At 36.9% G+C, this 27716-nt stretch overlaps 1 protein-coding gene across 1 annotated transcript in view; it reads left to right on the forward strand.

Annotated features, from left to right (window-relative positions):
* The window catches only part of CNGB1 (cyclic nucleotide gated channel subunit beta 1), a 104115-nt gene that overhangs the window by 50108 nt on the left and 26291 nt on the right, over positions 1 to 27716 (forward strand). The window contains exons 7-14 of the mRNA XM_053719525.1: positions 1977 to 2027; positions 7339 to 7425; positions 7558 to 7622; positions 14661 to 14783; positions 15135 to 15276; positions 19091 to 19250; positions 19771 to 19868; positions 21723 to 21806. Coding sequence (XP_053575500.1) covers positions 1977 to 2027; positions 7339 to 7425; positions 7558 to 7622; positions 14661 to 14783; positions 15135 to 15276; positions 19091 to 19250; positions 19771 to 19868; positions 21723 to 21806 — 810 coding nt within the window. The remainder of the gene's footprint in view (positions 1 to 1976; positions 2028 to 7338; positions 7426 to 7557; positions 7623 to 14660; positions 14784 to 15134; positions 15277 to 19090; positions 19251 to 19770; positions 19869 to 21722; positions 21807 to 27716) is intronic.

Raw genomic sequence — 27716 nt, forward strand, 5'->3', positions numbered from 1 at the left:
CAGAACTTACTCTGCTGAGCTGAGGAGATTGGGAGGTAAAATATCTTCCTTTTTTACATAGAGATGCTCAGGTGATATTTTCCTGTCAGCTTTTTACAGTTATACTGCATCAGTTTCAAGTGATTTAGTATATTAGTATTATGTCCCTTTAAATAAGGTATTGACTTGGTAACAGTAGATGTTAAGTTTTTTATTTTTTATAATAAGAATGATGATAATTGTATTTTATTGATTTTTGTGTCATTATATAGATTGTTAGGATGTCTTTATGCTGTATTTATGGACATGGGGCCTTTCTGACCAATGAGCTGATCAGTCGTAGATTAAATAACTTTGTTGATAGAAGGAAACAAAGACTGTCTATAAATAAGGCACAATGTAAACCCTGCTAGTTTCCCATCTTGGATTGTAATACATTTTGTACCTTGTTGTTTAAACAAAGTTATACTGTGTGGTCAGAATATTTCATAAATATGTATTCTTTGTCAGGTCAATATATTATTGTACATACAAGTATTCTACACAGAATCTATTGTAAACCTTTTCATCGTGCTTGTCCATGAGGATATTTTCCTTAGTACTAGAATTATAAATGTGATTTGTTCAAATTAATATTACAGTTGATATTAAAGAACGAGCTTTAATAGACTCACTGCAAAGAAGACTTTGCTTATGGTGTGCTGACTTATTAAAGGGACATGAAGCCCAAAATGTTTCTTTCATTATTCAGATGGAGAATACAATTTTAATAATGTCTCCAATTTTCTTCTATTATCAAATTTGCTTTGTTGTCATGTCATTTTCTGGAAAAGATATCTAGATAGGTAGCGTGCACATGTCTGGAGCACTACATGACAGGAAATAGTGCTGCCATCAAGTGCTCTTGCTATAACATTCTTGCAAAACTGCTGCCATATATGGTAATGCTGCAGCCACGTGCACGCTCCTGAACTTACCTTCCTGCTTTTCAACAATGGATAACAAGAAAACAAAGAAAATTTGATAATAGAAATAAAAGTTGTTTAAAATGGTATGCTCTATCTGAATAATAAAAGAACAATTTTGGGATTTATGTCCCTTTAATGACTTATACATGTAAATGTATTAGCTGTAAAGGTCTATAAAACAATGGGAGCTGTGGCCAATTAGGGACAGTTTTAAATAGGTCATTAGTGTGTGCAGCCAATGACTGTGTGGAATATAATAGTGTTCTGCACTTCCATTTCTAACATGAAAAAGGGACAAAATAAATAATTAAAGTATATTGTAGTTTTTTTAAATATACGACTTATCATTTTATATTACCATCTCAAAGTTTTTAATATCCCTTTAAAGGGACAGTCAACACCAGAATTGTTGTTTTAAAAGCTAGGTAATCCCTTATTTACCCATTCCCCAGTTTTGCATAACCAACACAGCTATAATAATACACTTTTTACCTCTGTAATTACCTTGTATTTAAGCCTCTGCTGACTGCCCCCTTATTTCAGTTCTTTTGACAGACTTCCATTTTAGCCAATCAGTGCTCACTCCTCAGGAAATTCATGTGCATGAGCTCAATGTTGTCTATATGAAACACATGAACTAAACTGTCAAAATGGTGAAAAACTGTCAAAATACATTTAGATTAGAGGCGGCCTTGAAGGTCTAAGGAATTAGCATATGAACCTCCTAGGTTTAGCTTTCAACTAAGAATACCAAGAGAACAAAGTAAAATTGGTGATAAAAGTAAATTGGAGAGTTGTTTAAAATTACATGCCCTATTTGAATCATGAAAGGTTTTTTTTGGACTTGACTGTCCTTTTAAGTAAATTAAATGACAATAATTGGGGAGGCGCTATGCCATGATTGACTCTATTTACCTGCATATGTGTATGACTCTCTTACCCTTCTGCACAGCACATATATTACTTATAGAAAATGTATCCACACCATAAACATTCTTGTCCCTTACTTTATGTTCTGTTTTTCTCTAGATGGATAAAAAAGATATGCGTCAACATTATTTTAAGTCAGAACGCTTTAAGGTAATCCGTCTGCCATTGATTAAAATGTGTGGCTGCTTCTTTTTCCTTTAAGCTAGTTACCGGTACATTAATATTTTAAGCGCAAGAAGCAATCTGAATGCGATCTGTGATTTTGTAAGCATGCACTGCAAACCTGCTGGAAATTCTAAGAGAAAATGTTGCACTAATTAATCTATTGAAATATGCAGGACCCAGATTTGTTTGCCTAGGTCAGTTTTTTCATCTCCAGACCTCATGGCACACCAACAGGCTAGATTTTCATGACATCTGAAGAAGAGCACCAGTGAAATAATCAGCTGATGGGCGAGAGAGATGGTTACTAATCAGATTATTTCATTTATGCTCTAGATCAGATATCATGAAAATATGTCCCATTGTTGTATTCTGAGAATGAAAAAACCAATCTAGGTACCCATGAGCCTCTTCACTAAGAATGTAGAAAGGGGGTTAGCTTTAAAGTGATGGCAAACTCAGTATCTTCACTTTTTGGCAATTGCTACTAGGCTAAAAAATACATATAGTAGCACTTTTGATTTAGTGCTAGTAGTCATTTTTATATACAGTATGCCTGTCAATCTTTAAATACATCCTATAATTGCGCAATTCTGGCTTTCCATCGGATCTCCTCTTCAGTCCTTGCGCATGCGTATTGGCTCTAAAGTGGAGACTGAGTGACTTAAGGGTAAACAGTTAATCAGAGTTTCATTCTTGATTCACTGTTTCCCTTCGCCTTCAGCAAAGCAAGCGTATAATTGCTTTCAGGTTTACTTGTAGCTATAGCCTTTTAAAATAAGAACATGTGCAATGATTCACTACATCTTGGGAGCACGCAACAAATGTGATGTATATAGTGGATGGTACCACTATATGTCACTCGGATGCAGGGGAAAATATCTCAGAGGGCAGAGGAAGATTAGAAAAAAAACAATTGTCCGGTTAATTTACAATTAATATACTTGAATTTTACAAAAACAAAAAATATACAAGCGGTTGTAGTTTACAGTATAAAATAATAAATTGTTTACCATCACTTTAAAAATAAGGTGCATATAATAAAATGGGATGGTATAAAATGGAGCATAGGTATATTCAGAGGCAATAGTGTTGTGCTGTTAATCCTTTGATTAGTTAAATAATTTGTTAGCAAGCTGCAAGAACACCTGACTTATCTCTTGCTGTGAGTAACGTTAAAAATAATAAACTTTAATCGTTACAATTAAATAAAACAGGAAAAAGCCCTGACCCATTTACCATACACCCACACACAATAAAAAATCGTGGTTCACTCCCCTGTATTCCTGTCCTATAACTGGAAGCGTCGGCTTCAGGTGACAGGAGTGACCAACACGGTTAAAATAGCAACAAACGTGTTTCGGCCGTTACCCGGCCTTTCTCAATGTTAACATTATACATTATAGACCTTACAAATTATAGACCATTATAGACCGCTGCTCTGAGCAGGCAGACAGACATCGCCACAATTCAACCCGATGAGTACGATCGGATTGATTGACACCCCTCTGGAATCTGCAAGGGGCGGCGTTGCACCAGCAGCTTACAAGAGCTGCTGGTGCAATGCTGAATACGGAGAGCGTATTGCTCTCCGCATTCACGCCTAGATTTAGAGTTTTGCGGCCAAAGGGGTGCGTTAGCTACGCGTGCTTTTTTCTGGCCGCACCTTTTAAATACCGCTGGTATTTAGAGTTCACAGAATGGCTGCGTTAGGCTCCAAAAAAGGAGCGTATAGCATATTTACCGCAACTTCAACTCTCGATACCAGCGGTGCTTACGGACGCGGCCAGCTTCAAAAACGTGCTCGTGCACGATTTCCCCATAGAAAACAATGGGGCTGTTTGAGCTGAAAAAAACCTAACACCTGCAAAAAAGCCACGTTCAGCTCCTAACGCAGCCCCATTGTTTCCTATGGGGAAACACTTCCTACGTCTGCACCTAACACGTACCCCGAGTCTAAACACCCCTAACCTTACACTTATTAACCCCTAATCTGCCGCCCCCGCTATCGCTGACCCCTGCATATTATTTTAAACCCCTAATCTGCCGCTCCGTACACCCCCGCCACCTACATTATCCCTATGTACCCCTAATCTGCTGCCCTAACATCGCCGACCCCTATATTATATTTATTAACCCCTAATCTGCCGCCCCCAACGTCGCCTCCACCTAACTACACTTATTAACCCCTAATCTGCCGACCGGACCTGAGCGCTACTATAATAAATGTATTAACCCCTAATCCGCCTCACTCCCGCCTCAATAACCCTATAATAAATAGTATTAACCCCTAATCTGCCCTCCCTAACATTGCCGACACCTAACTTCAAGTATTAACCCCTAATCTGCCGACAGGAGCTCACCGCTACTCTAATAAATTTATTAACCCCTAAAGCTAAGTCTAACTTTAACCCTAACACCCCCCTAAATTAAATATATTTTAAATCTAACAAAATAAATTAACTCTTATTAAATAAATTATTCCTATTTAAAGCTAAATACTTACCTGTAAAATAAACCCTAATATAGCTACAATATAAATTATAATTATATTGTAGCTATTTTAGGATTAATATTTATTTTACAGACAACTTTGTAATTATTTTAACCAGGTACAATAGCTATTAAATAGTTAAGAACTATTTAATAGTTACCTAGTTAAAATAATTACAAAATTACCTGTAAAATAAATCCTAACCTAAGTTACAATTAAACCTAACACTACACTATCAATAAATTAATTAAATACAATACCTACAATTATCTACAATTAAACCTAACACTACACTATCAATAAATAAATTAAATACAATTCCTACAAATAAATACAATTAAATAAACTAACTAAAGTACAAAAAATAAAAAAGAACTAAGTTACAAAAAATAAAAAAATATTTACAAACATTAGAAAAATATTACAACAATTTTAAACTAATTACACCTACTCTAAGCCCCCTAATAAAATAACAAAGCCCCCCAAAATAAAAAAATGCCCTACCCTATTCTAAATTACAAAAGTTCAAAGCTCTTTTACCTTACCAGCCCTTAAAAGGGCCCTTTGCGGGGCATGCCCCAAAGAATTCAGCTCTTTTGCCTGTAAAAAAAAAAACATACAATCCCCCCCCCAACATTACAACCCACCACCCACATACCCCTAATCTAACCCAAACCCCCCTTAAATAAACCTAACACTAAGCCCCTGAAGATCTTCCTACCTTGTCTTCACCTCACCGGGTTCACCGATCGGTCCAGAAGAGGGTCCGAAGTCTTGATCCAAGCCCAAGCGGGGGGCTGAAGAGTGACGTCCATCCTCGGGCTGAAGTCTGGATCCAAGCGGCAAATGAAGAAGTCCATCTTCGGGAAGAAATCTTCATCCTATCCGGGCAGAATAGGACATCCGGACCGGCAAACATCTTCATCCAAGCCGCATCTTCTATGTTGTTCCATCGGATGACGAGCGGCTGATCTTGAAGACCTCCGGCGCGGATCCATCCTCTTCGTTCGACGTCCAACTGAAGAATGAAGGTTCCTTTAAGGGACGTCATCCAAGATGGCGTCCCTCAAATTCCGATTGGCTGATAGGATTCTATCAGCCAATCGGAATTAAGGTAGGAAAATTCTGATTGGCTGATGGAATCAGCCAATCAGATTCAAGTTCAATCCGATTGGCTGATCCAATCAGCCAATCAGATTGAGCTCGCATTCTATTGGCTGGAGTTTTGTCGTTAGATTTCTAACGCTCACTTCAGCCACGACTCTAAATACCGGCGTTAGAAAGATCCCATTGAAAAGATAGGATACGCAAATGACGTAAGGGGATCTGCGGTATGGAAAAGTCGTGGCTGGATAGTGAGCGTTAGACCCTTTCCTGACTGACTCTAAATACCGGTGGTAGCCCAAAACCAGCGTTAGGAGCCTATAACGCTGGTTTTCACGGCTACCGCCCAACTCTAAATCTAGGCCTCAGTGAGGTCTGTCGGACCTGATCCGCACTGTCAGATCAGGTCCAACAGACCTTTAATAAATAGGCCTCTATGTGTAGCTTAGATGAGAGAAGTAAGACAGCTGATATAATACAAACATTAAAGGATTTAAATAATTTAGTAAAGCTAATTGTGATATCATTTTTCACCAGAATAGCAACACCAGAACAATGGATCATGACCTCACGATAGAGGGCAGTAGGTTATTATGGATTCATGTACTTCTATACACATATGTATTATGAGCATTAGGTAAATACATACATAGTTTTTATAATATTAGTAGTGGCAAAATCATCACACAAGAATCTAGAACCTTTGACTATTTGTTTTTCTCATATAGTTAAAAGTTATACATTTATGGCCTCAAAATACTATCTAGTGTAGTTTATTAAAAAATAAAGATTGCAGCATCTTTATTTTTCTATAAAAATTAATGTACTAGGCAGTATTTGGGGGTTTAAGTTGGTTGGAGTGGGGTGTTAAAAAAGAAACGGCACTGAAAATTGCTTTTACATTGCGGTCTATGTTTGTTTCCAGTAAATATATATGTACATGCCTATATATATATATATATATATATATATATATATATATATATATATATATATATATATATATATATACACATATTAATCTGTAAATATGTGTATATACACATACAGTATTAACACATAAATATATATTCATATCTGAACGAGGCTCCCATTTGAGCCTATGGAAGTGCGCTCTTGTGATAATTAGCATTATCTTATCCGTATTATACCTTGGGGGCCCTTAAAAAATTTTGGGAAGATTTTTTTACTGTTTTTTAATTATCCGAGTGCTGAGGCATATATTTTTTTTTACATTATTGGGGTACAAATACCATTATACACTGTTCCTCTTGTAGGAACCAATTACCTTTACATAATTCAGCAGTAATTTGCTTTACACAGAGGGGCCTATTTATTAATGTGCGAGCGGACATGATATGATGCATCTATAAAACTGTCAGCATTTATGATTGCACCAGCAGTTCTTGTGAATTGGCCGCTAGCAGGGGGTGTCAATCAACCCAATCGTATTCAATCGGGTTGATTTCTGTCCGCGGCCTCAGAGCAGCGGACAAGTTACAAATAGTAATGACAAAGACTCTAGGGGAATTCAAGACTGGTTTACACATAAGGTAATGCTAAGTATTATTCTTACCCTTCAGAAGGAAATATGGACAGACTTGATTGACCTTTTGGTTCTTATCTGTGATTTTGCCCAGTGAACAGTAAAATAGACCCTGAGGAAAACTTCTTACTTACTTTCTTTTTGCTTACTGATAGATGGATTTGATCTCTCTGCTTCCCTTGGATCTTCTGTATTTTAAACTTGGTGTCCGTTCCCTTCTGCGTTTACCTCGCATTTTAAAGGTAAGTGAATCCCCCCTCTCCGTGAGAAATCAAAGGAGAATTTCCTAGTGTTGTGATATATTTACGATGGTAATATTTGCAAAAGAATATGGAAACTGTTCAGTTATATTACTTTTTTCTTTCTTTGTGCAGTACATGGCGTTTTTTGAGTTCAACAATCGTCTGGAGGCCATCCTGAGCAAGGCATACATCTACAGGTGAATGCTATGAGACTGGCGCCATCAGTCACATGTTCATATTTATATACATAAGATAACACAAAAGAGAAACACTCAAACAGGAAACAAAGGCATAATAGTTCTTTTGTGTATACAGTAGTTATCACTCCAGGAGCTGCTTCTTTTTTGGGCAAAATGTCATTGTCACACCGCAGAACTTTCCTGCAGTATATTCAGAGGCGTAACTAGAAACCACAGGGCCCAGGTGCAAGAATCTAAGAAGGAACCCCCCCCCCCCACACACACACACACACAAAATGTTGGCGCTTTATAAATAAAGAATAATAATAATAATAATTACATGTCTGCAAAAGTGGTTACCCGGTGCCCAGTCTGTGAGATGGTCTGACCCCCTATTACTGTATATATATATAGTGACACTGTTTAACCCACCAGTATTGTATATAGTGAGTTAGTGACAGTCTGTATTCTGCCAGTGAGATGGCTTCCCTGACCCTACCCGTCCCAGTACTTTATAAAGTGACCACAGTAGTCTGTGACATAGTCCAGCCCCCCCCCCCCGTACTGTATATAGTGGTACTGTATAGTGACACTGTTTACCCCCCCCATGCTGTAGTAACAAGGTCTGTAATCTGCTGGTTCCACAAACATATACACACACACATACACATACATGCATAAATACACACACAGCCACATACAACAGCCACATACATACACACATAAACACAAACATACATGCATAAATACACACACATATACATACAATGTCACAAATGTAGTATGAAATTGGACCATTTAAATATAATTAAAACCATTAAAAAGTGTTCTGCTACCAAATATGAAAATCTAATGTTAGCAGGGAAAAAAGCATCTTGTAGTATAATGAGTTGTTATGCAGTTATTGATTGTCCATTACACCTATGCAGCAGTGATTTGGCTCCTTGGCTGCCCATTTGCACTAAGCCATGCTTTTTATGGTGATGGTGACCTTAGGTCCCTACTAACACCCCAGCCAGCACTATATGTAGTGTGTGACTGGGAAGTGATACAGTCTGTGAGATGGTCTGGCCCTGATACTCCCCTAAAACGCTCTGCCTCACCGGTTGCGGCCATTGCGCTACTGACCACCTGACACCTGTCCAGTCCACTACTCCAGTTACTTGTTCAATTTCATCAGCCTGGCAGCCTGCCACAATGCCACTCAGCCTCACACTGACTCTAGCCCTAGCCGCCCTGCTCGCTCAGCTGCTTCTGCTCGTCACTTGTCTCTCACACTGACTACACGTGCAGTCACAAGCCGATTGAGCAGACTACACGTGCAGTCAGTTAGAAGCGGAGCCAATGTGCGTGCGGTGCGCCAACCTCCAAAGCCAATCACAGTCAGTCATGCTCAGAGTCAGGGATCATGATGAAAGTTCCCGGACGCAGTGTGGCCAATGGGTAAAACAGAAACACTAACCCCTGTAGTCAGAGACAGAGACCCTAGTGAAGCATCACATCACATTCACAGCGTCAAGTCAACGTTTTTTATTGGAAAAGAAAAAGCTTCATTTTTTTTACTGAAGCTGGGGACACCCCGCATCCCTGGTAGTTCTGCCCCTGAGTATATTACACCAAGGGTCATAATTTGCCAATATAACAGAGACGAGGAAACTAACAAGTGCATAATATAGAGTTTTATGTTTAGCCCTTTTGAATCAAATGATGAGTAAAAAATATATAGAACTGAAGCACGAAGCTCATTAACAATGAAGGCCAAGCAATTAAACATGTTAGAAATATAAAGAGCTAGATTACAAGTGGAGGGCAAATTTATTGCGTGCCCACAAACTGGCATATTCACCCATTTACAGGCATGTGATAAATTTCAAGTGGCTGGTTATTGCTACCGTGAGCTCGCGATAGCAACAAGCGCTCATAAAATTATCCAGAGATCAGATCTCTGGTTAATTTTATTAATCTGCTCCAAATGTCCCCACAATTTGTAATGGTGTGCCTGTATTAAAATAATAATAAAAAAAAAATGTAGCATCTTTAATTTTTTTTAAATAACTGCACTAAGCAGTTTTTGGGGGCTAAAGTTGACGGGTCGGGGGGTGTTTGAAAAGAAAAAAATGGCACTGAAAAGTGCCTTTACATTGTGGTTTATGAGGACTGTGTGTACCCTGTAAATGTATATACACATATTAACACATAAATATATATATATATATATATATATGTATTTAAGCATATACATATATATTTATATTTGCTCCTCATAGCTGCGTGACTTACCCCCTTCATTGCGCTAGTTCTCATTGGAGCCTATGGAAGCGCACTCTCGTGAGCGCAATGCTTCCGTGCAATGCGAAAATGAGGTCGCGTTCACATTGCACCTCACTTGTAATTCCAGTGAACATTTGCATGCACTGGTATTACTAAGTTAAGCGCAAATATCGCTTTTGCGGAAGCTATATTTTGCGCTCAACTTGTAATCTAGCCCTTAGTATTTAAAAAAGGTTAAGTTAAAGCTAAATAAATGTATATTAAAGCTAGGGTGTGCTTAAAGTAAAACATTTATGCAGCTGGGCTAGTGTGCATATTACAAGTTAAAACTAAAAAGTTAGCGTAAGCGTTAACTTCGGGACTTTAGATACCGCGACTGCGCTAACTTCTGTCCATAGACTTCTATGGGGCGCAATGTAAAAAACCTAATAGTCATCTCTTGCGTGCCAACCCAATACCCAAGACCAACTGTGCTAAACCCGAAGTGAGTTAGAAATACTATGTTCTTCACATAGAAGAAAATGTTTTTTTAAAATAAATATATATACATATATATTACAAGTTGAAAGTAAACTGTTTTCGCTCACGCGTTAACCCGATGCGTGCAAAAAGCCGAACTTAGGATATTGTGCGTGTGATAACGTATTCCCCCATAGAAGTCAACGGATCAAGAAAAGTGAAGAAAAAAAAACAACGGATCGCATATTTCTAAGTGTGCTAACCCGACATAAAATATTAATATTTCATATTCCAATGTTCTTCACATAGCAGAATATGTTTATTCATAAATACATATGTCTACATATATCTGAAAGTATTTTGGTACAATACATATCTATACTTATATAAATAGATGATTATATATAGGTGTATATATATATATATATATATATATATATACACACACACACATACATATATTGCAATATCTATTTATAAATACAAAGAACATATTCTGCTATGTGCAGAACATTGGAATGTGAAATATTTAGTAAATACATAGTTAAATATGCTTTTACATGTTTTCATCTACTTGACTGCAAATGGCTCCAATGTACATATATATATATATATATATATATATATATATATATGTATATATACAGCTAGCCCTCAGTTTACGCCGGGGTTAGGTTCCAGAAGGAATGGTTGTAAATTGAAACCGTTGTAAATTGAAACCCAGTTTATAATGTAAGTCAATGGGAAGTGAGGGAGATAGGTTCCAGGCCCCTCTCAAAATTTTCATAAGTAACACCTAATACATTATTTTTAAAGCTTTGAAATGAAGACTTTAAATGATAAACAGCATTATAAACCTAATAAAATAATCACACAACACAGACTTCACTTGCATTTTTATGCAAACAGTTCTTTTTATGCATTTCAATCTGGACTGATTTATAGACAGGAAGATCTTGTTCCTTTGAATTCTGCTCCATAGCTCAAGTCTGGTTAAACTGATTACTTTCAGCTTGCTTGGCTTTGCTGCAACACAAGCGGACAGCTCCACCAACTGGCTATTTTAATAAATGCACTGCTTCTCAATGCTTTTCAATAGCAGTCACATGACTGGAAAAAAGGTTGTTATTCTGAAACGGTGTAAATTGAACCGTTGTAAAACGAGGGCCACCTGTATATATATATATATATACAGTATATATATATGTATATATATATATATATATATATGTATACAAGGGTAGATACAGCGCCTATATATCCATTAAAGTATGGGTAGTGTATGGGAATATAAGTGAAAGAAATGGATAATTGATTAAATGACAATTAAAAGATTATAAAAATATATAGTAAAATAAATAATGCTAAAAAATGAATAAAGTCTGACATGATTAAGGACTAGAGGTCCGAAACGTTGTCTACTTTTTACCTTGGTGTCCCAATAAATCTGGAAGTTTGCTAATTGATCCCTTACAGTTGTCGAGTACAATAATCAGAACATATTTACATAAAAACATAAAGGTAGAGGGCCCTGCCGTTGAGTCATTATAAGCTGTAAACCATCTTTACATAAGACAATTAACTGGAGAGGTGGACTTGTGAGCTTACACTCTAAAGGAAGTTGATGGAGAGGAATCAGAAGCATCTTAATGCAAGTTATATGGATTCCTGAACAGATGCACTTGAAGCTTTAAACACTAGAGTTTATACCAAGACAGAAAAGGTACTCCAAGAGGCTAACTACCAACCCAAAGAAAGTGCAAGGGATCTATTTACAACCAGAAACACATCCCTGCATACTCCAGGAGGCTAACGAAAACCCAAGAGGCATCACATCTGGATACAAGGAGAAGATTCTACCATCTATATATACCCCCAGTGCGGCATACTTACCTCATTAGATTGAGGTAATATCTGGTAAGGGTATTATATACCATCTATTTACTGCATATCAACTTTATGTGAAGATTTACTACGGACTGTATACTTTCTAAAGACTCATATGAACATTGTTTCACAATTTATTCATTTTTTAGCATTATTTATTTTACTATATATTTTTATAATCTTTTAATTGTCATTTAATCAATTATCCATTTCTTTCACTTATATTCCCATACACTACCCATACTTTAATGGATATATAGGCGCTGTATCTACCCTTGTACACACATTTGACTGGGACCATACATCTCAACCAGTACTTGTCTTATATAGCTGCCACTATACCCTACACAATATTGACTAGCGCCAACTATAGAGTATCACTTGTGTCTACCCAGTGTACTGAGTGAACACATTTTACTTGCTTCTCTCTCTCTCTCTCTATATATATATATATATATATATATATATACAGTATTGATGTGTTTATATGTGTATATATGTCTGTAGACTTCTATGGAGCGCGCTGTAAAAAACTAATAGTCATCTCTTGCGTGCTAACCCTATACCGTGTTAAGCCAACTGCCCTAAACCTAAAGTGAATTAGTAATACTATGTTCATTACATAGAAGACAATGAGGTTTTATTTTTTTTTAATATATAGATTTTTTTTTGTAAAATATTTATATCCATACCTATATAAATATATACAGATATATATATCTATCTATCTATCTATCTATATATATATATATATATATATATATATATATATATATATATATATATATATATATATATATATATATATATATATATAAAGGATATTGTATGTTTCAATGTATTTGACTGGGAAGTGCTCATCAAAAGTGTATATATGATGTGTATATATATATATATATATATTAAGGTGCAAATGTCCAGCACTCACTATACTTTGCATAAACCGGGGTGCATCCCACATAGTATAGAGCAATCAATCCAAAAGAGAGCACTCGCCTTGGTACAAAATTTTGTTTATTTCATCATGTAAACTTTTCGGGGAGTGTGTACACATATAAAACACATAAATCGACATTTAAAACAAAGCATACCAAGACAGCAATGTAAATCTGATAAGTTATTCAAAAAGTGTCTTAAAATCAAAAAGTGTCATTTGTCTTCTATGTAATGAACATAGTATTACTAATTCACTTTGGGTTTAGCGCAGTTGGCTTAACACGGTAAAGGGTTAGCACGCAAGAGATGACTATTCATTTTTTCATGAAAGTCTAATTTTGACTTTCGTGTCCCTTTAACATAACAAAAAAAATGACACCTTTTCTCCGATTTAGGACAAGATTACAAGTGGATTGCTATTTAGTGTTTTTGCTTGCACGCTAACTGTGCTAGAAGTACAAGTTAAAAGTAAACTGATTTCACTTGCACGCTAACCTGATGCGTGCAAAAAGCCAAACTTAGGATATTGCGAGTGCGATAATGTATTCCCCATAGAAGTCAATGGATTAAAAAAAGTGGAGAGAGGAAAAAAAACACTTGCTGGCTTAACCGATCGCTTGACTTTGTTTTCTAACACCTGAGATCTCATATCTTTGAGCCTTAGGGGTATATTTATCATAGTGCGAGCGGACATGATACGATGTAGTGTATCATGTCCACTGCACATCGATAAATGCAGACAGCCTATACTGTTGGCATTTATCATTCCACCAGCAGTTCTTGTGAACTGCTGGTGCAATGCCACCCCCTGCACATTCGCGGCCAATCGCTAGCAGGGGGTGTCAATCAACCTGATCGTATTTGATCGGGTTGATTTTTGTCCGCGGCCTCAGAGTAGGCGGACAAGTTATGGAGCAGCGGTCTTTAGACCATTGCTTCATAACTTCTGTTTCCAGTGAGCCATCAGGCTCGCCGGAAACAAGGGGCATCAAGTTCCATACGGAGCTTGATAAATCGGCCCCTTAGTAACTTTTTTGTGCAATATTTTGTGTTTACTTTCAACTTAATAATATAATAACGTAATACACGCGCTTCTTCTGACATGCGCAAACAGGTGCAATAAACCCGATATCGCTCGCGTGCCACCGTTTCCCTGCCACTGAATTTAAAAATACATTTGTGGTTAACAAAATATTATTTTTAGAATGTTATTTTTGGCCAACAAATTAAATTGTTACTATGCCCTTATAACAGTAACTTATTTGTATCTCTGGTTAGACAGAATGATAAAGTTTGTAAAAAGGAAATAAAGGCTTAGGGGACCACATAATGTGTGATGTGAGTTTATTTGAGCTTTATCTTTAATTTGTAAAGTAGTGATTGTATTTAGTGCAGCAAACTAATTCATTTCATAGGCTTTGGCTCTAGTAAATAATAATAAACTGCATGGTATAAAGTGATGAGCACAAGTTTAGGCTAAGTTTACGGTGTACTTACTTGCAGAGTCATCAGGACCACAGCGTACCTACTGTACTGCCTGCACATGAACGCCTGCCTTTATTACTGGGCCTCAGACTTTGAAGGCTTGAAATCCACAAAGTGGGTGTACGATGGAGAAGGCAACAGGTGAGTTCTGTCCTACTGAAAGCACAGAGTAGACAACTTATAGGGGAACGATAACTAGTCCTACACATTACTAATCCCAGTCAGACATTTTGTATTATTCTACACTTATCTATATAAAAAATACCCATGTCTGCTTCTACAATACGTTAGGTTGGCTCCTCTAGCTTATCTACATCATACAAATCCCAAATACCTTTTAACAGTGAGCAACCCGCACACATTTGTCATTAATGTTTCTTTCAACCTTTTCACCACCTTTGCTATATCCCCTTCAAATATTAAGTTCTAGAAGTTCCACTGGTACTAACCCAATTATATTGTTTCCTTCCCACACACCTTTGCTTTGTACAGTTATATCCGCTGTTATTACTGGGCTGTGAAGACTTTGATCACTATTGGGGGATTGCCTGATCCACAGACACTGTTTGAACTCTGGTTCCAGTTGCTCAATTACTTTATGGGTGTGTTTGCTTTTTCTGTCATGATTGGTCAGGTAAGTACTCAGATATCTATAACATTTGTATTGTTTCTGGTGGTGCAAGATATGTAATGTCCACTACCATTTTCCAGTGTCCAATGAATGAATGTACACAGAAATTTGTATGGGGGAGGAAAAAAAAAAATAAAGTTATTAAGCATAATAATATAAATGGCAGCATGTACAGCAGCAGATAGGTAGCAATTGAACATATGAGCAATAATGGTGACTGATAAGCATCAAAAGGATGGCACAGGTTGGTCCTAGTTCCTAGGTATAAGGAGCAAAAGTCCAGGTGGGAGCAATTGCACTCTCCACCCACCCATCCTGGACACCCATGAACACTAGTACCATGTCTTAATAGGTACTCAACCAAAACTGCAATTGTTTCTGTTTTACAAAGTGTATAAATGGGTGGAGATCTAAGAATGGATTAAGAATTTGGCTGCAGACAGTAAAATTAAGGGGTAGATTTTCTAGATATTAAATAAGATAAATCCCACAGGTATTGATGATCAGGAGGTAATTTTCAAGATTTCGGAATTTATAATGATCCCAATGTATCACACAACCTTTTATGTTAATAGACAGAATGGGGGAAACAACCTCTCTATTTTAGTTCTGGGAGGTTGTGCATGTTACTTTGGGACTGAGACTTATAAGGGCTTTTGTGGCAACTTTGACTCTGATAATATGAAGAGTAAGCCCGACTATGCCTTTAGTGTTTGTCCCAGTTAGGCATTGGCTAGACACAATGCTACATACTGACCCTGGTACCTATATCTATAGAGATGGACTTCAGTTTGTCATCTTTTTGGAAATAATGTTTATTTCTTCTTTAGGCTGGTGGGAGTAACAATAATATTTTTGAATGCACCTCCATATAACTAATACTTTTGTGACTTTTGTGTCATGCCTTAATAAACCCTTCCATAAAAGGTCTGGCAATAAGTATATTGTAACCTCTCCATGGGTTTATTTATACTGTAGAGTGGATGAGCATTTTATGTTTAATATTCTGGAATAACATAAACATGACAATTGCTATATGTACTGCTGCTTATTGTTAGTTTTGTGGGAGAACATGTTTATAACTGTATCATCGATTTTCATATATGTGCCTATTATTTTGTGCCACATTCCTTACAAGCAAGATGCATATAGTTATTTCATAGCTCAGGTTTGGAAGATACAAGTTTTTTGTACCTAGTATGAAGGATCAGGCTTCATTTAATTCCCTGTCCACATTCATATTACCTCCATCTAATGCTATCTGCTGTAGTGGATTGTAAGTTCCCACGGGAATAGGGCCCTCAATCCCTCCTGTATGTGTTTGTAAATTTTGTCCTGTATCTTACAAGTTTTGTATTGTTTTATTTAAATGAATTGTATCCATGGACAGCGCTGCGGAATATGTTGACGCTTAATAAATAAAGTATAATAATATAATAATAATAAAATGTTTTAAAGGGACAGTAAAGTCAAAAATAAACTTTCTAGATTCAGATAGAACGTGCAATTTTAAGCAAACTTACCAGTTTACTTCTATTATTAAATGTGTTTTGTTCTCTTGGTATTCTCTTTTGAAGACTAATCCTAGGTAGGTTAATAGGAGCGTAGGAGTGTGCAGTATATGGAAGCAGTGTTTGTTTATAGCAATACTATACATAATTACAATGTTGAAAACACTTCTGCCAGATGGCTTAAGAAATGTGCACGCTCCTGAGCTCACCTAGGATTACTCTTCAACAAAGGATACCAAGATGTTTAAACCAAATTGATAAATGTTATGCTCTGTCCAATCAATTTAAGTTTAATTTTGACTTAATGTCCTTTTAAGCTAAGCATCCACAGAGTTTGCGCTCTAACTGTATCGTGCAAGCAATATCGTTTTTTCAGTTTTTTGAAATAGTGCACGTATTATGAGTTAAAAATGATCGAATATTCGGGTTACATAAATACATATAAAAGTATCTGGTAAAAATTATTTTTAAAAAAATTAATAAAGAAAGTTATAAGGGCTCAAAGATAGATGGTATAAGGTGTTAAAAAAGGGCTGCAAAGGTCTTTACCGTATATATGCAAACATACACATTTCTAAATATATATATAGCAAACTCCTAGAAGTGAATCCACCCTCCTGGGTCGTCTGCCTGGGTGCAAAAATGTAGTAGACATGTTGCAAATGAATGCACTCTCAGGACTTCTTTGTAGTGAGTCAAGAAACAGAATTTTTTGACGTTTCGGGGTTCACACTGACCCTTTCAGTATTTTACTGTGCATATTTTACATTTCAATGTTCTTCACTTACCAGATGAGAGCTAGAGAGATAAACTAAACTCTGGCCCCTTTATTACCTAATCCCTAGTTTAGCATAACCAACACTGTTATATTAATACACTTTTACCCCTGTGATTACCTTGTATCTAAGCCACTGCAGACTGCCCCTTTATCTCAGTTATTTTAACAGACTTGAATTGTACCCAATTAGTGCTGACTCATAAATAACTGCAAGGGAGTGAGGACAATGGTATCTATATGACACACATGAATTAGCGCTTTCTAACTTTGAAAAAAATGTCAAAATTCACTGAGATAAAAGGCGGCCTTCGACGGCTTAGAAATCAGTTTGCTCCTACCTAGGTTTAGCTTTCAACATAGAATACCAAGAGAACAAAGCATATATGCTGATAATTAAATTGGAAAGTTGTTTAAAATTGCATGCCCTATATCAATCATGAAAGTTTTATTTTGACTTGACTGAGATATTAAAGGCTTCAAATCTGTGATATCTATGTTAGAGCAAAAACACAGGGATGGAAGGTGCTAAAGTCATTAAATATAACTAGTGGCCATACCATTTAATATTAATATATTAACATTATTAACTAAAAATGTATGAGTGATGAGGGGAAATTAACTACTGGGAACATACAGATATGGGATTAGTATAACTATAAGATAGGCCTAAGAGGGGCATGTGGTGCCCTGTCACGCAGGGGTCAAGTCGAGCGGGAATGCATGGGAACAGAGTTCCTGCACTATTTTTGCAGGAGGAAATAAGTTCCCACTGGACAAAGAACAGAAACACTTCAGTAAAAACTGCTGCTGCTGGTGGAATTAGCTGGAGCACAGTCTGTTTAGAGGGATAGTGAGATCCTCTAGTAATGGGCAGTAACACTTTCTACAATACACTAAATGCAAACCTGTCAGCATTCCTGCTGTGTGATCACCTCCCCCCCCCCCCCCCCACACACACACACACTGTGCTGAACACATGGTGCTTACTCTGGGGTTATTTAGCTCCCCTCAGCAGAAATAGACTATTGCAGCTTAGGTGGGTTAGACTCTGTGACAGAGGAGGATTCTCAGGCCCAAAGGCAACCATTGAAACTTTAATTTGATTCAATTTGCTTTCATTAACCAAAGTGTATAGACTATATAGATATAAATACAGTGTGTGTGTTTTATATATATATATATATATATATATATATATATATATATATATACAATATTAATTGTGAAGGGGGTGGGAGTCTTGGTGAGTTCCCACACTTTTTTTTTTTAGGACTTGACCCCTGGCCCTGAGCGTATAGTTTGCATAGGAGCGATGTAAGTGTATAGTCAGAATAACATTTTACCTTTTATTTTATACATACTTCTGTACATACTTGGCTCCAGGGATAAAAATTAGCTGATTCTTCAACAGATTGACTAAACATATTAAATTAATTAGTACATATTGTATGCTAACGTTTTTTTATAGTTGTAAAAATAATCTGTAGCATAAACTGGACCTACAACAATGTTCCCTATTTTGTGGTAGATGAGAGATGTTGTGGGTGCAGCAACAGCCGGTCAAACGTATTACCGCAGTTGTATGGATAGCACCATCAAGTACATGAACTGCTACAAGATCCCAAAACCTGTTCAAAACAGAGTAAAGAGGTGGTATGAATACACATGGCAATCACAAGGAATGCTGGGTAAGACTAAGGGCTTATTTATTAAACATATAAGCAGTAATACTTCCTGTATATAGATTGCAGTAATACCCTACATATCTATATATGGTCATAACGATGTCCCCAAATTGGTAAAGACCATCTTATTTAGAATCAACCCCCACATCTTATGTATAATACTGTATAGAGCTGGCAGTTGTGCCCTCGGTAAATATTGAGAATACAAACATATGGCTACAGCTACTTACATATTACTACAAGGGTACAGCAAATTAGTTAGAGTAAGTAACCTGTATGCAGTGTGTGTACTTCTGTCAGCTTTAATATCACAAGAAAGAAGGTATTGGAGACTCTGTCACACAGATGTTAGGTGAAAGGTCAGGGTCATTATGTCATTATTGTCCTTTAGTAGAAAACTGTCTGTACTACTTATTTACTGGTACGTCAACCAGTGTTATATGCAATTAAATGGTGATAACTAATGGATTAGGATAACATATTAAATGTATTATATACTCTTACTCTTGCCTCATTCTGCCAGATGAATCAGAACTCATGGTGCAGCTTCCTGATAAGATGAGGTTGGATCTCGCCATTGATGTGAATTACACCATTGTGAGCAAAGTGGGTCTTTTCCAGGTAAATTATCATCTCCCTTAATATGCAAATATGCCCCCATATATACAAATAAACACTATTCTGCAAAAAAAAAAAATCAAATGAATTATCAAAATGCTCCCAGGTTTTGACTGTTTACTTTGCACCTTCCCACTAGGTGGCGCTGCAACAACATGTCATGATTATCACAGCATTCGTTCAATGGATTTGGACATTGATTTATGTATAGGGACAGAAATACCAGAGCTATAAAATGTTACTTTGAATATGGGATTGTATTAGTAAGTCAGTGAAGCACATTACAACATTGATATTTTTCTACACCACAAATAATGTGGTCTGTGTCTGAGCTCACAAATAAAATACAATTGCTAGGGCATATCTGTAAATGCAGCATGTCATACACAAACTGGCAGTATATAAGTTTAATATACTGAGTGCAGAGCAACAGGTTAGACAGAGAAACGCAGATAATTTATGCTGTATATATTTGTATATGTTAGAGGGGACTGTTCTATTGATACTTTTTTATCATTATTCATTTTATTAAATTAATCTAGTGAATAAGTGAATGAGGATTTTTGCAATATTGTTGCCTTTATAAAGACGGAAGTTTCCCAATGTTTTGGTAATTAACTGGCTACATTTGTAAGCAGTGGGTATTAATCATGGGCTCTAATAGTATTGTGAACAAGTTGTGTGGAGGTCCCCCTGGTCTTGCAGATAGAATGCAGGTGGGTGTGTGGGCAGGTCCAAAGGTTTGGAGATATAATGTAGGGGGTGTGTGTGGACAGGCCACCCTGGTCTTGCAGATATAATGTAGGGGGGGGGGTGTGAACAGGACACCCTGGTCTTGCAGATATAATGTAGGGGGACGGGTGAACAGGCCACCTTGGTCTTGCAGATATAATGTAGGGGGGAGGGGGGTGAACAGGCCACCTTGGTCTTGCAGATATAATGTAGGGGGGGGGGGTGCAGGCGCCCCTGGCCTTGCAGATAGAATGCAGGTGGATGCAGCCAACACCCCCTGGTCTTGCAGATAGAATGCAGGTGGGTGCAGGCATTTCCCATTGGTCTTGCAGATAGAATGCAGGTGGGTGCAGGCATTTCCCATTGGTCTTGCAGATAGAATGCAGGTGGTAGCAGGCTGCCCTGGTCTTGCAGATAGAATGCAGCTACTGGGTGCAGACAGCCCCCCCCCCCCCCGGTCTTGCAGATAGAATGCAGGTGGGTGCAGGCATTTCCCATTGGTCTTGCAGATAGAATGCAGGTGGTAGCAGGCTGCCCTGGTCTTGCAGATAGAATGCAGCTACTGGGTGCAGACAGCCCCCCCCCCCCGGTCTTGCATATAGAATGCAGGTGGGTGCAGGCATATCTCATTGGTCTTGCAGATAGAATGCAGGTGGTAGCAGGCTGCCCTGGTCTTGCAGATAGAATGCAGCTACTGGGTGCAGGCAGCCCCCCCCCCCCCCCCGGTCTTGCATATAGAATGCAGGTGGGAGCAGGCTGTATGTACCACACCATATACCTGTATGTACCACACCATATACCTGTATGTACCACACCATATACCTGTATGTACCACACCATATACCTGTATGTACCACACCATATAACTGTATGTACCACACCATATACCTGTATGTACCACACCATATACCTGTATGTACCACACCATATAACTGTATGTACCACAAAATGCTTATAGTCTAGTAATTTATAGATTGTATTTTCCTTTTCTAAGGTAACAATTGAATCAACATACAGAGTTTGGCATCCAAGTTATCTGTATTTAAATAATTAGAAAATCACAATACTGTTTTAGTTGTGTGATTACAGTCACATATATTTTATCTTTTTGTTTTTTCTGCTTAGGGATGTGACCGTCAGATGATTTATGACATGCTAAAGAGACTGCGTTCAGTCGTTTATCTGCCAGGAGACTTTGTTTGCAAAAAGGTAATGTTCAAAGAAATTAATAGTAGATTTTGCACAATATAGAGCCCATAGAGCATATAATAAGCACCCCTATTAATTGCCCTATTAATTGCATAAATGGTCGGGGGCAGTCATATAATTTTCATGTTTTTATCTACTTAAAGGAACAGTCTACTCCAGAATTTTTATTGTTTAAAAAGATAGATGATCCTTTTATTAACCATTCCCCAGTTTTGCATAACCAACACTGTTATATTAATATACTTTTTACCTCTGTAATTACCTTGTATCTAAGCTTCTGCAGACTGCCTCCTTATCTCAGTTCTTTGGACAGACTTTAATTTTAGCCAATTAGTGCTGGCTCCTAGAATTTTGGAATAAACTATCCCTTTAACTGCAAAGGGTTTCAATGCACTTGGTTATATATATATATGTGTGTGTGTGTGTGTGTGTGTGTACATGTGTATCTATGTGTTTATATGTGGGTATATGTCTGTAAATACGAATACACACATATAAATACATATACATATCTACACACATATAAACACATACAATATATCTCCTCCTATACATATTTAGACATGTATATGTATCTCTATATTAAAGTCTTTACAGCCTTTTTTTCTAACACCTGAGACCTCCTATCTTTGAGCCCTTATAACTTTTTTTGTGCAATTTCTTTTTACAATAGTTTTTATCTGACAGTGTTATTATGAGTGTAACTGTACTCTTTTTTAAACATTTATTTATTGAAAAAGCATGCGATATCACATTAGACATTTTTGATAACAGAGGACTTAGAGGCCAATTTAACAGGCTCCGTATGGAGCTTGAAGGCCTGTGTTTCTGGCGAATCTTCAGACTCACCAGAAACACAAGTTATGGAGCAGCGGTCTAAAGACCGCTGCTCCATAACCCTGTCTGCCTGCTCTGATGAGGCAGACAGGAATCTCCACAATACAACCCGATCGAGTACGATTGGGTTGATTGACACCTCCCTGCTGGCGGCCCATTGGCCGCGAGTCTGCAGGGGGCGGCGTTGCACCAGAAGCTCTTGTGAGCTGCTGGTGCAATGCTGAATACGGAGAGCGTATTGCTTTCCGCATTCAGCGATGTCTGTCGGACATGATCCGCACTGTCGGATCAGGTCCGACAGACATATGATAATTCGGCCTCTGAGTTTCTTTTCTGAGCAGTATATCCATCTATTTCACATTCTTGACAGGTTTGTTAATGTCCACAATTATTTTCAACTGCTCTGAGTAAGTGAATATCCAACAGTCTCCATTTTCCTTTTTACCATTAACATAAACCATATAATAACACATAAATAACCAATTAAAACAACATAACTTAAAACATATTGTGTCCCATCTCTCCAGGCCCCCTCCTCACAGTCTGGTTAAAGTAATACTATACCTTAGGGTCCCTTGTTCTAATAACCTCAGAGCCCTACAGTGTTCTCTCCTTTTCTTCTCAAAATCCCATCTCCTCCCCATTTGCCCCTCAATTTTTCCTCCATGATGTATAATGAATTGGACAACGGTGCTATAACTAATCTTTGAAGGTGTGCTGGTAACACCATAATATATGAAAAAATTTAGAAAAGAAGAGGGCGCCACAATAGTGCACAGTGGTGTTTGGTCTTCAAGCATGCAATACAGGTTATACTTACAACGTATAACGAACTTGATAAGTGCCACAAATGCTTGCTGGACCTTTATCAGCTGTCCAGAAAGCTATCCTCTCGCAGATAGATATATAGAATCTCCAACGGAGCAGTATCCACATTCAATCCGTAAACTGCCAATTGCAGCCGATCTCCCAGGTTCTATTGTTGCAAAAAAGAAACCTCCTGGAGAAACTGCAAACAGTGAAGGCAGTATGTGTTCGCTTACATGCAGATTATGAGATATATTCCAATAAAAGATATAAATAAAAGATAGTCATAATGCCAAATATCTAAAAACAATATAGGCTTTTAATGTAATGTCCAAGTATCACACAATGCGTTTCCCGGTCGTACTGACCGCTTCATCAGGTGTGTACAAACAAACTAAAAATCACGACTTAAAAACCCTACTCTGCATCTAATGCCTGGCAGGGTGCATGCGTGCGAAAAAATAGCCAATGAAATGCTAGGCAGTGACCAGCTTCCACATTATTGGATGTGTTACCATGTACGTCAATACAATAAATTACACACCTACCCTTGCGAAAGGATTACCAATAGTAGAATGTAGTCAGCCTAGTATTCTATAGCCGGTGTGGAGTTGAGCAATGTACATTGTATAAGTATTAAGATGTTTCTGACGAATGTGTCAGGGAAGGTAGATACGCCCACCCTTAAAAAATATACTATGTAGCGAGGTACCCATAATTCAAAGCTACAAGTGTACCACATTCATTGTGATGTATTACATAACATCAACCAGATAAACTGATACATACATAAAGAAGCTGGCTATAGCCTAACAAAATCACAGCTAACAGACAGATACGCATGCATGCTGCTATCTTGATTACAATGATATGTAACAAATAACAAATAATAGAATTATATATATCATATAAAATACAGTTAAACACCTGTTTACAAAATGCGGGTAGCATAAATAAAATAGTGATGCTATGAAAAAACGAATATATTAAGATCATACAAATTCCTAAAAATTACATTATAATGAGATTCATATGTGATATAGCGCAATGATATTCAACATAACATAATGAACAATCCCCTATTGGACATATGTATCTGCAACATACAACCAAATTGATTAAAGGAATACAAATGTTCTCCCGTTAACAAAAACAGGGCATAAATATAAGCCTATTAGGGCATAAAATATAAAGATATAAATACAAACATAGAAGATTCTAATCTATATGTAGGATCATCAAAAAGGCCTAAAGATCCACTGTTATGGGATGTAAAAAGATGCATAAATAGTCCTAATATAATACATATGCCTAATCATGTGTTGGGTATTCTCTATTAGATAGAGTGCCAGATGTGTGACCCACAGAGTACATATCTCACTAAAAGTGCAATATAATAAGTGTATTAATCTTGATAGCATATTATGTATATATAAATATAATCAAAATTCTAAAAAATCTATCATTGTAAATACATGGTGAATAGATGTGGTTTTAAAAGACATATACTAACAAGGCAATAACAACTAATACTACTAAAAAATCCTAAAATAGAGGATGATAAGGTACACTATGCATTTTCCTAGCAAACAGGAGATAACCTCATGACTGTAAAAAGTAGGAGATGTATGAAATCCATCTCCAAACTAGCAGATCATTTGCAAATTAGGATGACATCTACCTCCAAACATTATAATAGTAAAGGGGGCAGAATGGACAGAAGTGTAATAACACTATTAATTAAAAGCTGCCATATCGATGTGTTCATTGAGACCATGAGGATTGATAGTTTTAATTTTCCAAATCCAATATGTTTCTCTCTATTTAAATGCAAAAATCTATTCCTGCCCCACTTGTGGGTAATATGTTCAAAGGGAAAAATATTAAAAATATTTGTTTGGCCCTTATGACATCTTGTTCCATCTCAAGGAACACTATGATTTACTAGAGGTTTTTTTTTTGAGATTTCTAAGATGTTCCCCCCATCTCTTTTTTAGGGGTCTAGAGGTCCTTCCAATGTATTGTATTCCGCATTTACATTCCAGTAAATATACAACAAATGCGGAATCACAAGTAAAATTAGATGTTATTTAAAATTCCTCTTTCATTGAGAAAGACTTGAAATTAACCCTATTACCTGTAGTAAAAGTACGTAAACCACAATTTGGTCTATTACATTTTATTATTGTTATTTCAAATTCCTCTTTCATTGAGAAAGACTTGAAATTAACCCTATTACCTGTAGTAAAAGTACGTAAACCACAATTTGGTCTATTACATTTATAAAATTCTTTTTTTCCTAACATTGAGAAGTTCTTTTTAGAATATCTGTTAACAGACTTGTTATAATATGCTTATATTTATGCCTGGTTTTTGTTAACGGGAGAATATTTGTATTCCTTTAATCAATTTGGTTGTTTGTTGCAGATACATATGTCCAATAGGGGATTGTTCATTATGTTATGTCGAATATCATTGCTCTATATCACATATGAATCTCATTATATTGTTATTTTTAGGCCTTTGTATGATCTCACTATTTTATTCATGCTACCCCCATTTTGACAACAGGTGTTTACCTGTATTTTATATGATATATATAATCCTATTATTTGTTATTTGTTACATATCATTATAATCAAGATAGCAGCATGCGTGCGTATCTGTCTGTTAGCGGTGATTTTGTTATGCTATAGCCAGCTTCTTTATGTATGTATCAGTTTATCTGGTTGATGTTATGTAATACATCACAATGAATGTGGTACACTTGTAGCTTTTGAATTATGGGTACCTCGCTACATAGTATATTTTTTAAGGGTGGGCGTATCTACCTTCCCTGACACATTCGTCAGAAACATCTTAATACTTATACAATGTACATTGCTCAACTCTACACCGGCTATAGAATACTAGGCTGACTACATTCTACTATTGGTAATCCTTTCACAAGGGTAGGTGTGTCATTTATTGTATTGACGTACATGGTAACACATCCAATAATGTGGAAGCCAGTCACTGCCTAGATTTTCATTGGCTATTGGACTTTTCGCACGCATGCGCCCTGCTAGGCATTAGATGCAGAGTAGGGTTTTTAAGTTGTGATTTTTAGTTTGTTTGTACACACCTGATGAAGTGGTCAGTACGACCGGGAAACGTGTTGTGTGATACTTGGACATTACATTAAAGCCTATATTGTTTTTAGATATTTGGCATCACGACTATCTTTTATTTATATCTTTTATTGGAATATATCTCATAATCTGCATGTGAGTGAACACATACTGCCTTCACTGTTTGCAGTTTCTCCAGGAGGTTTCTTTTTTGCAACAATAGATCCTGGGATATCGGCTACAATTGGCAGTTTACGGATTGAATGTGAATACTGCTCCGATGGAGATTCTATATATCTATCTGCTAGATTATAGCTTTCTGGACAGATAATAAAGGTCCAGCAAGCATTTGTGGCACTTATCAAGTGCTTTATACGTTGTAAGTATAACCTGTATTGCATGCTTGAAGACCAAATACCACTGATTGTGCACTATTGTGGCACCCTCTTCTTTTCTAACCTTTTACAGATTTAGTACACTTGCATCGCCATCAAGTTTGTGGAAGAAGGTGCAGCCTCTGGTTTCGCACAGCCCTTTTGGAAAAGGATTCACAAGGGACTCCCCTTTTTTGGCTTTGGCCACTTTGGGACTTATCAAGGACTTAAGCACATCAAGTATAGTGATTTTGTTTGTTTTTACTTATGATATTGTGTTTTTTTTTTTGATAGTATATGCACTATAACAGCTTTGTATAGCTGATTTTGACTTTTTGTGAGTGATCATCCAATGGATCACTACAAATATGTTTTATTTGGGGCAGCTTATGGCTTCAAGCACATGAGTATATTTGTGCACACTTAAATATTATTTTTGTACTTCACATATTTTTTGACACCACACACTCACACTCATGGTGTTTTAATTATGTCACTTTAGACACTTATCAGTGACATCAGGCACATCTAACTTTCCTTTCTACTTATGTATAACCATGATATATGGTTCCCATTTGGTGAAAAAGTGTTTGATTTGTGTGTCTATTTCACCCTGCACATCTGCTTGTTCTATTCTTAATTGATGCTGTATTCTTTTTTTTAGCATGTTAAGAGTCGGGGGATAGTTTTCAAGCCACATTGAGAGGATCAGGTGTCTAGCAATTACTATGATGTTATTGACCAGTTTTGCCTGTTTGTGTGTCTCTTTGTCTGTTAGTAGT

This window comes from Bombina bombina, chromosome 1, assembly GCF_027579735.1.
Source record: "Bombina bombina isolate aBomBom1 chromosome 1, aBomBom1.pri, whole genome shotgun sequence".
NCBI classification, from domain to species: domain Eukaryota; kingdom Metazoa; phylum Chordata; class Amphibia; order Anura; family Bombinatoridae; genus Bombina; species Bombina bombina.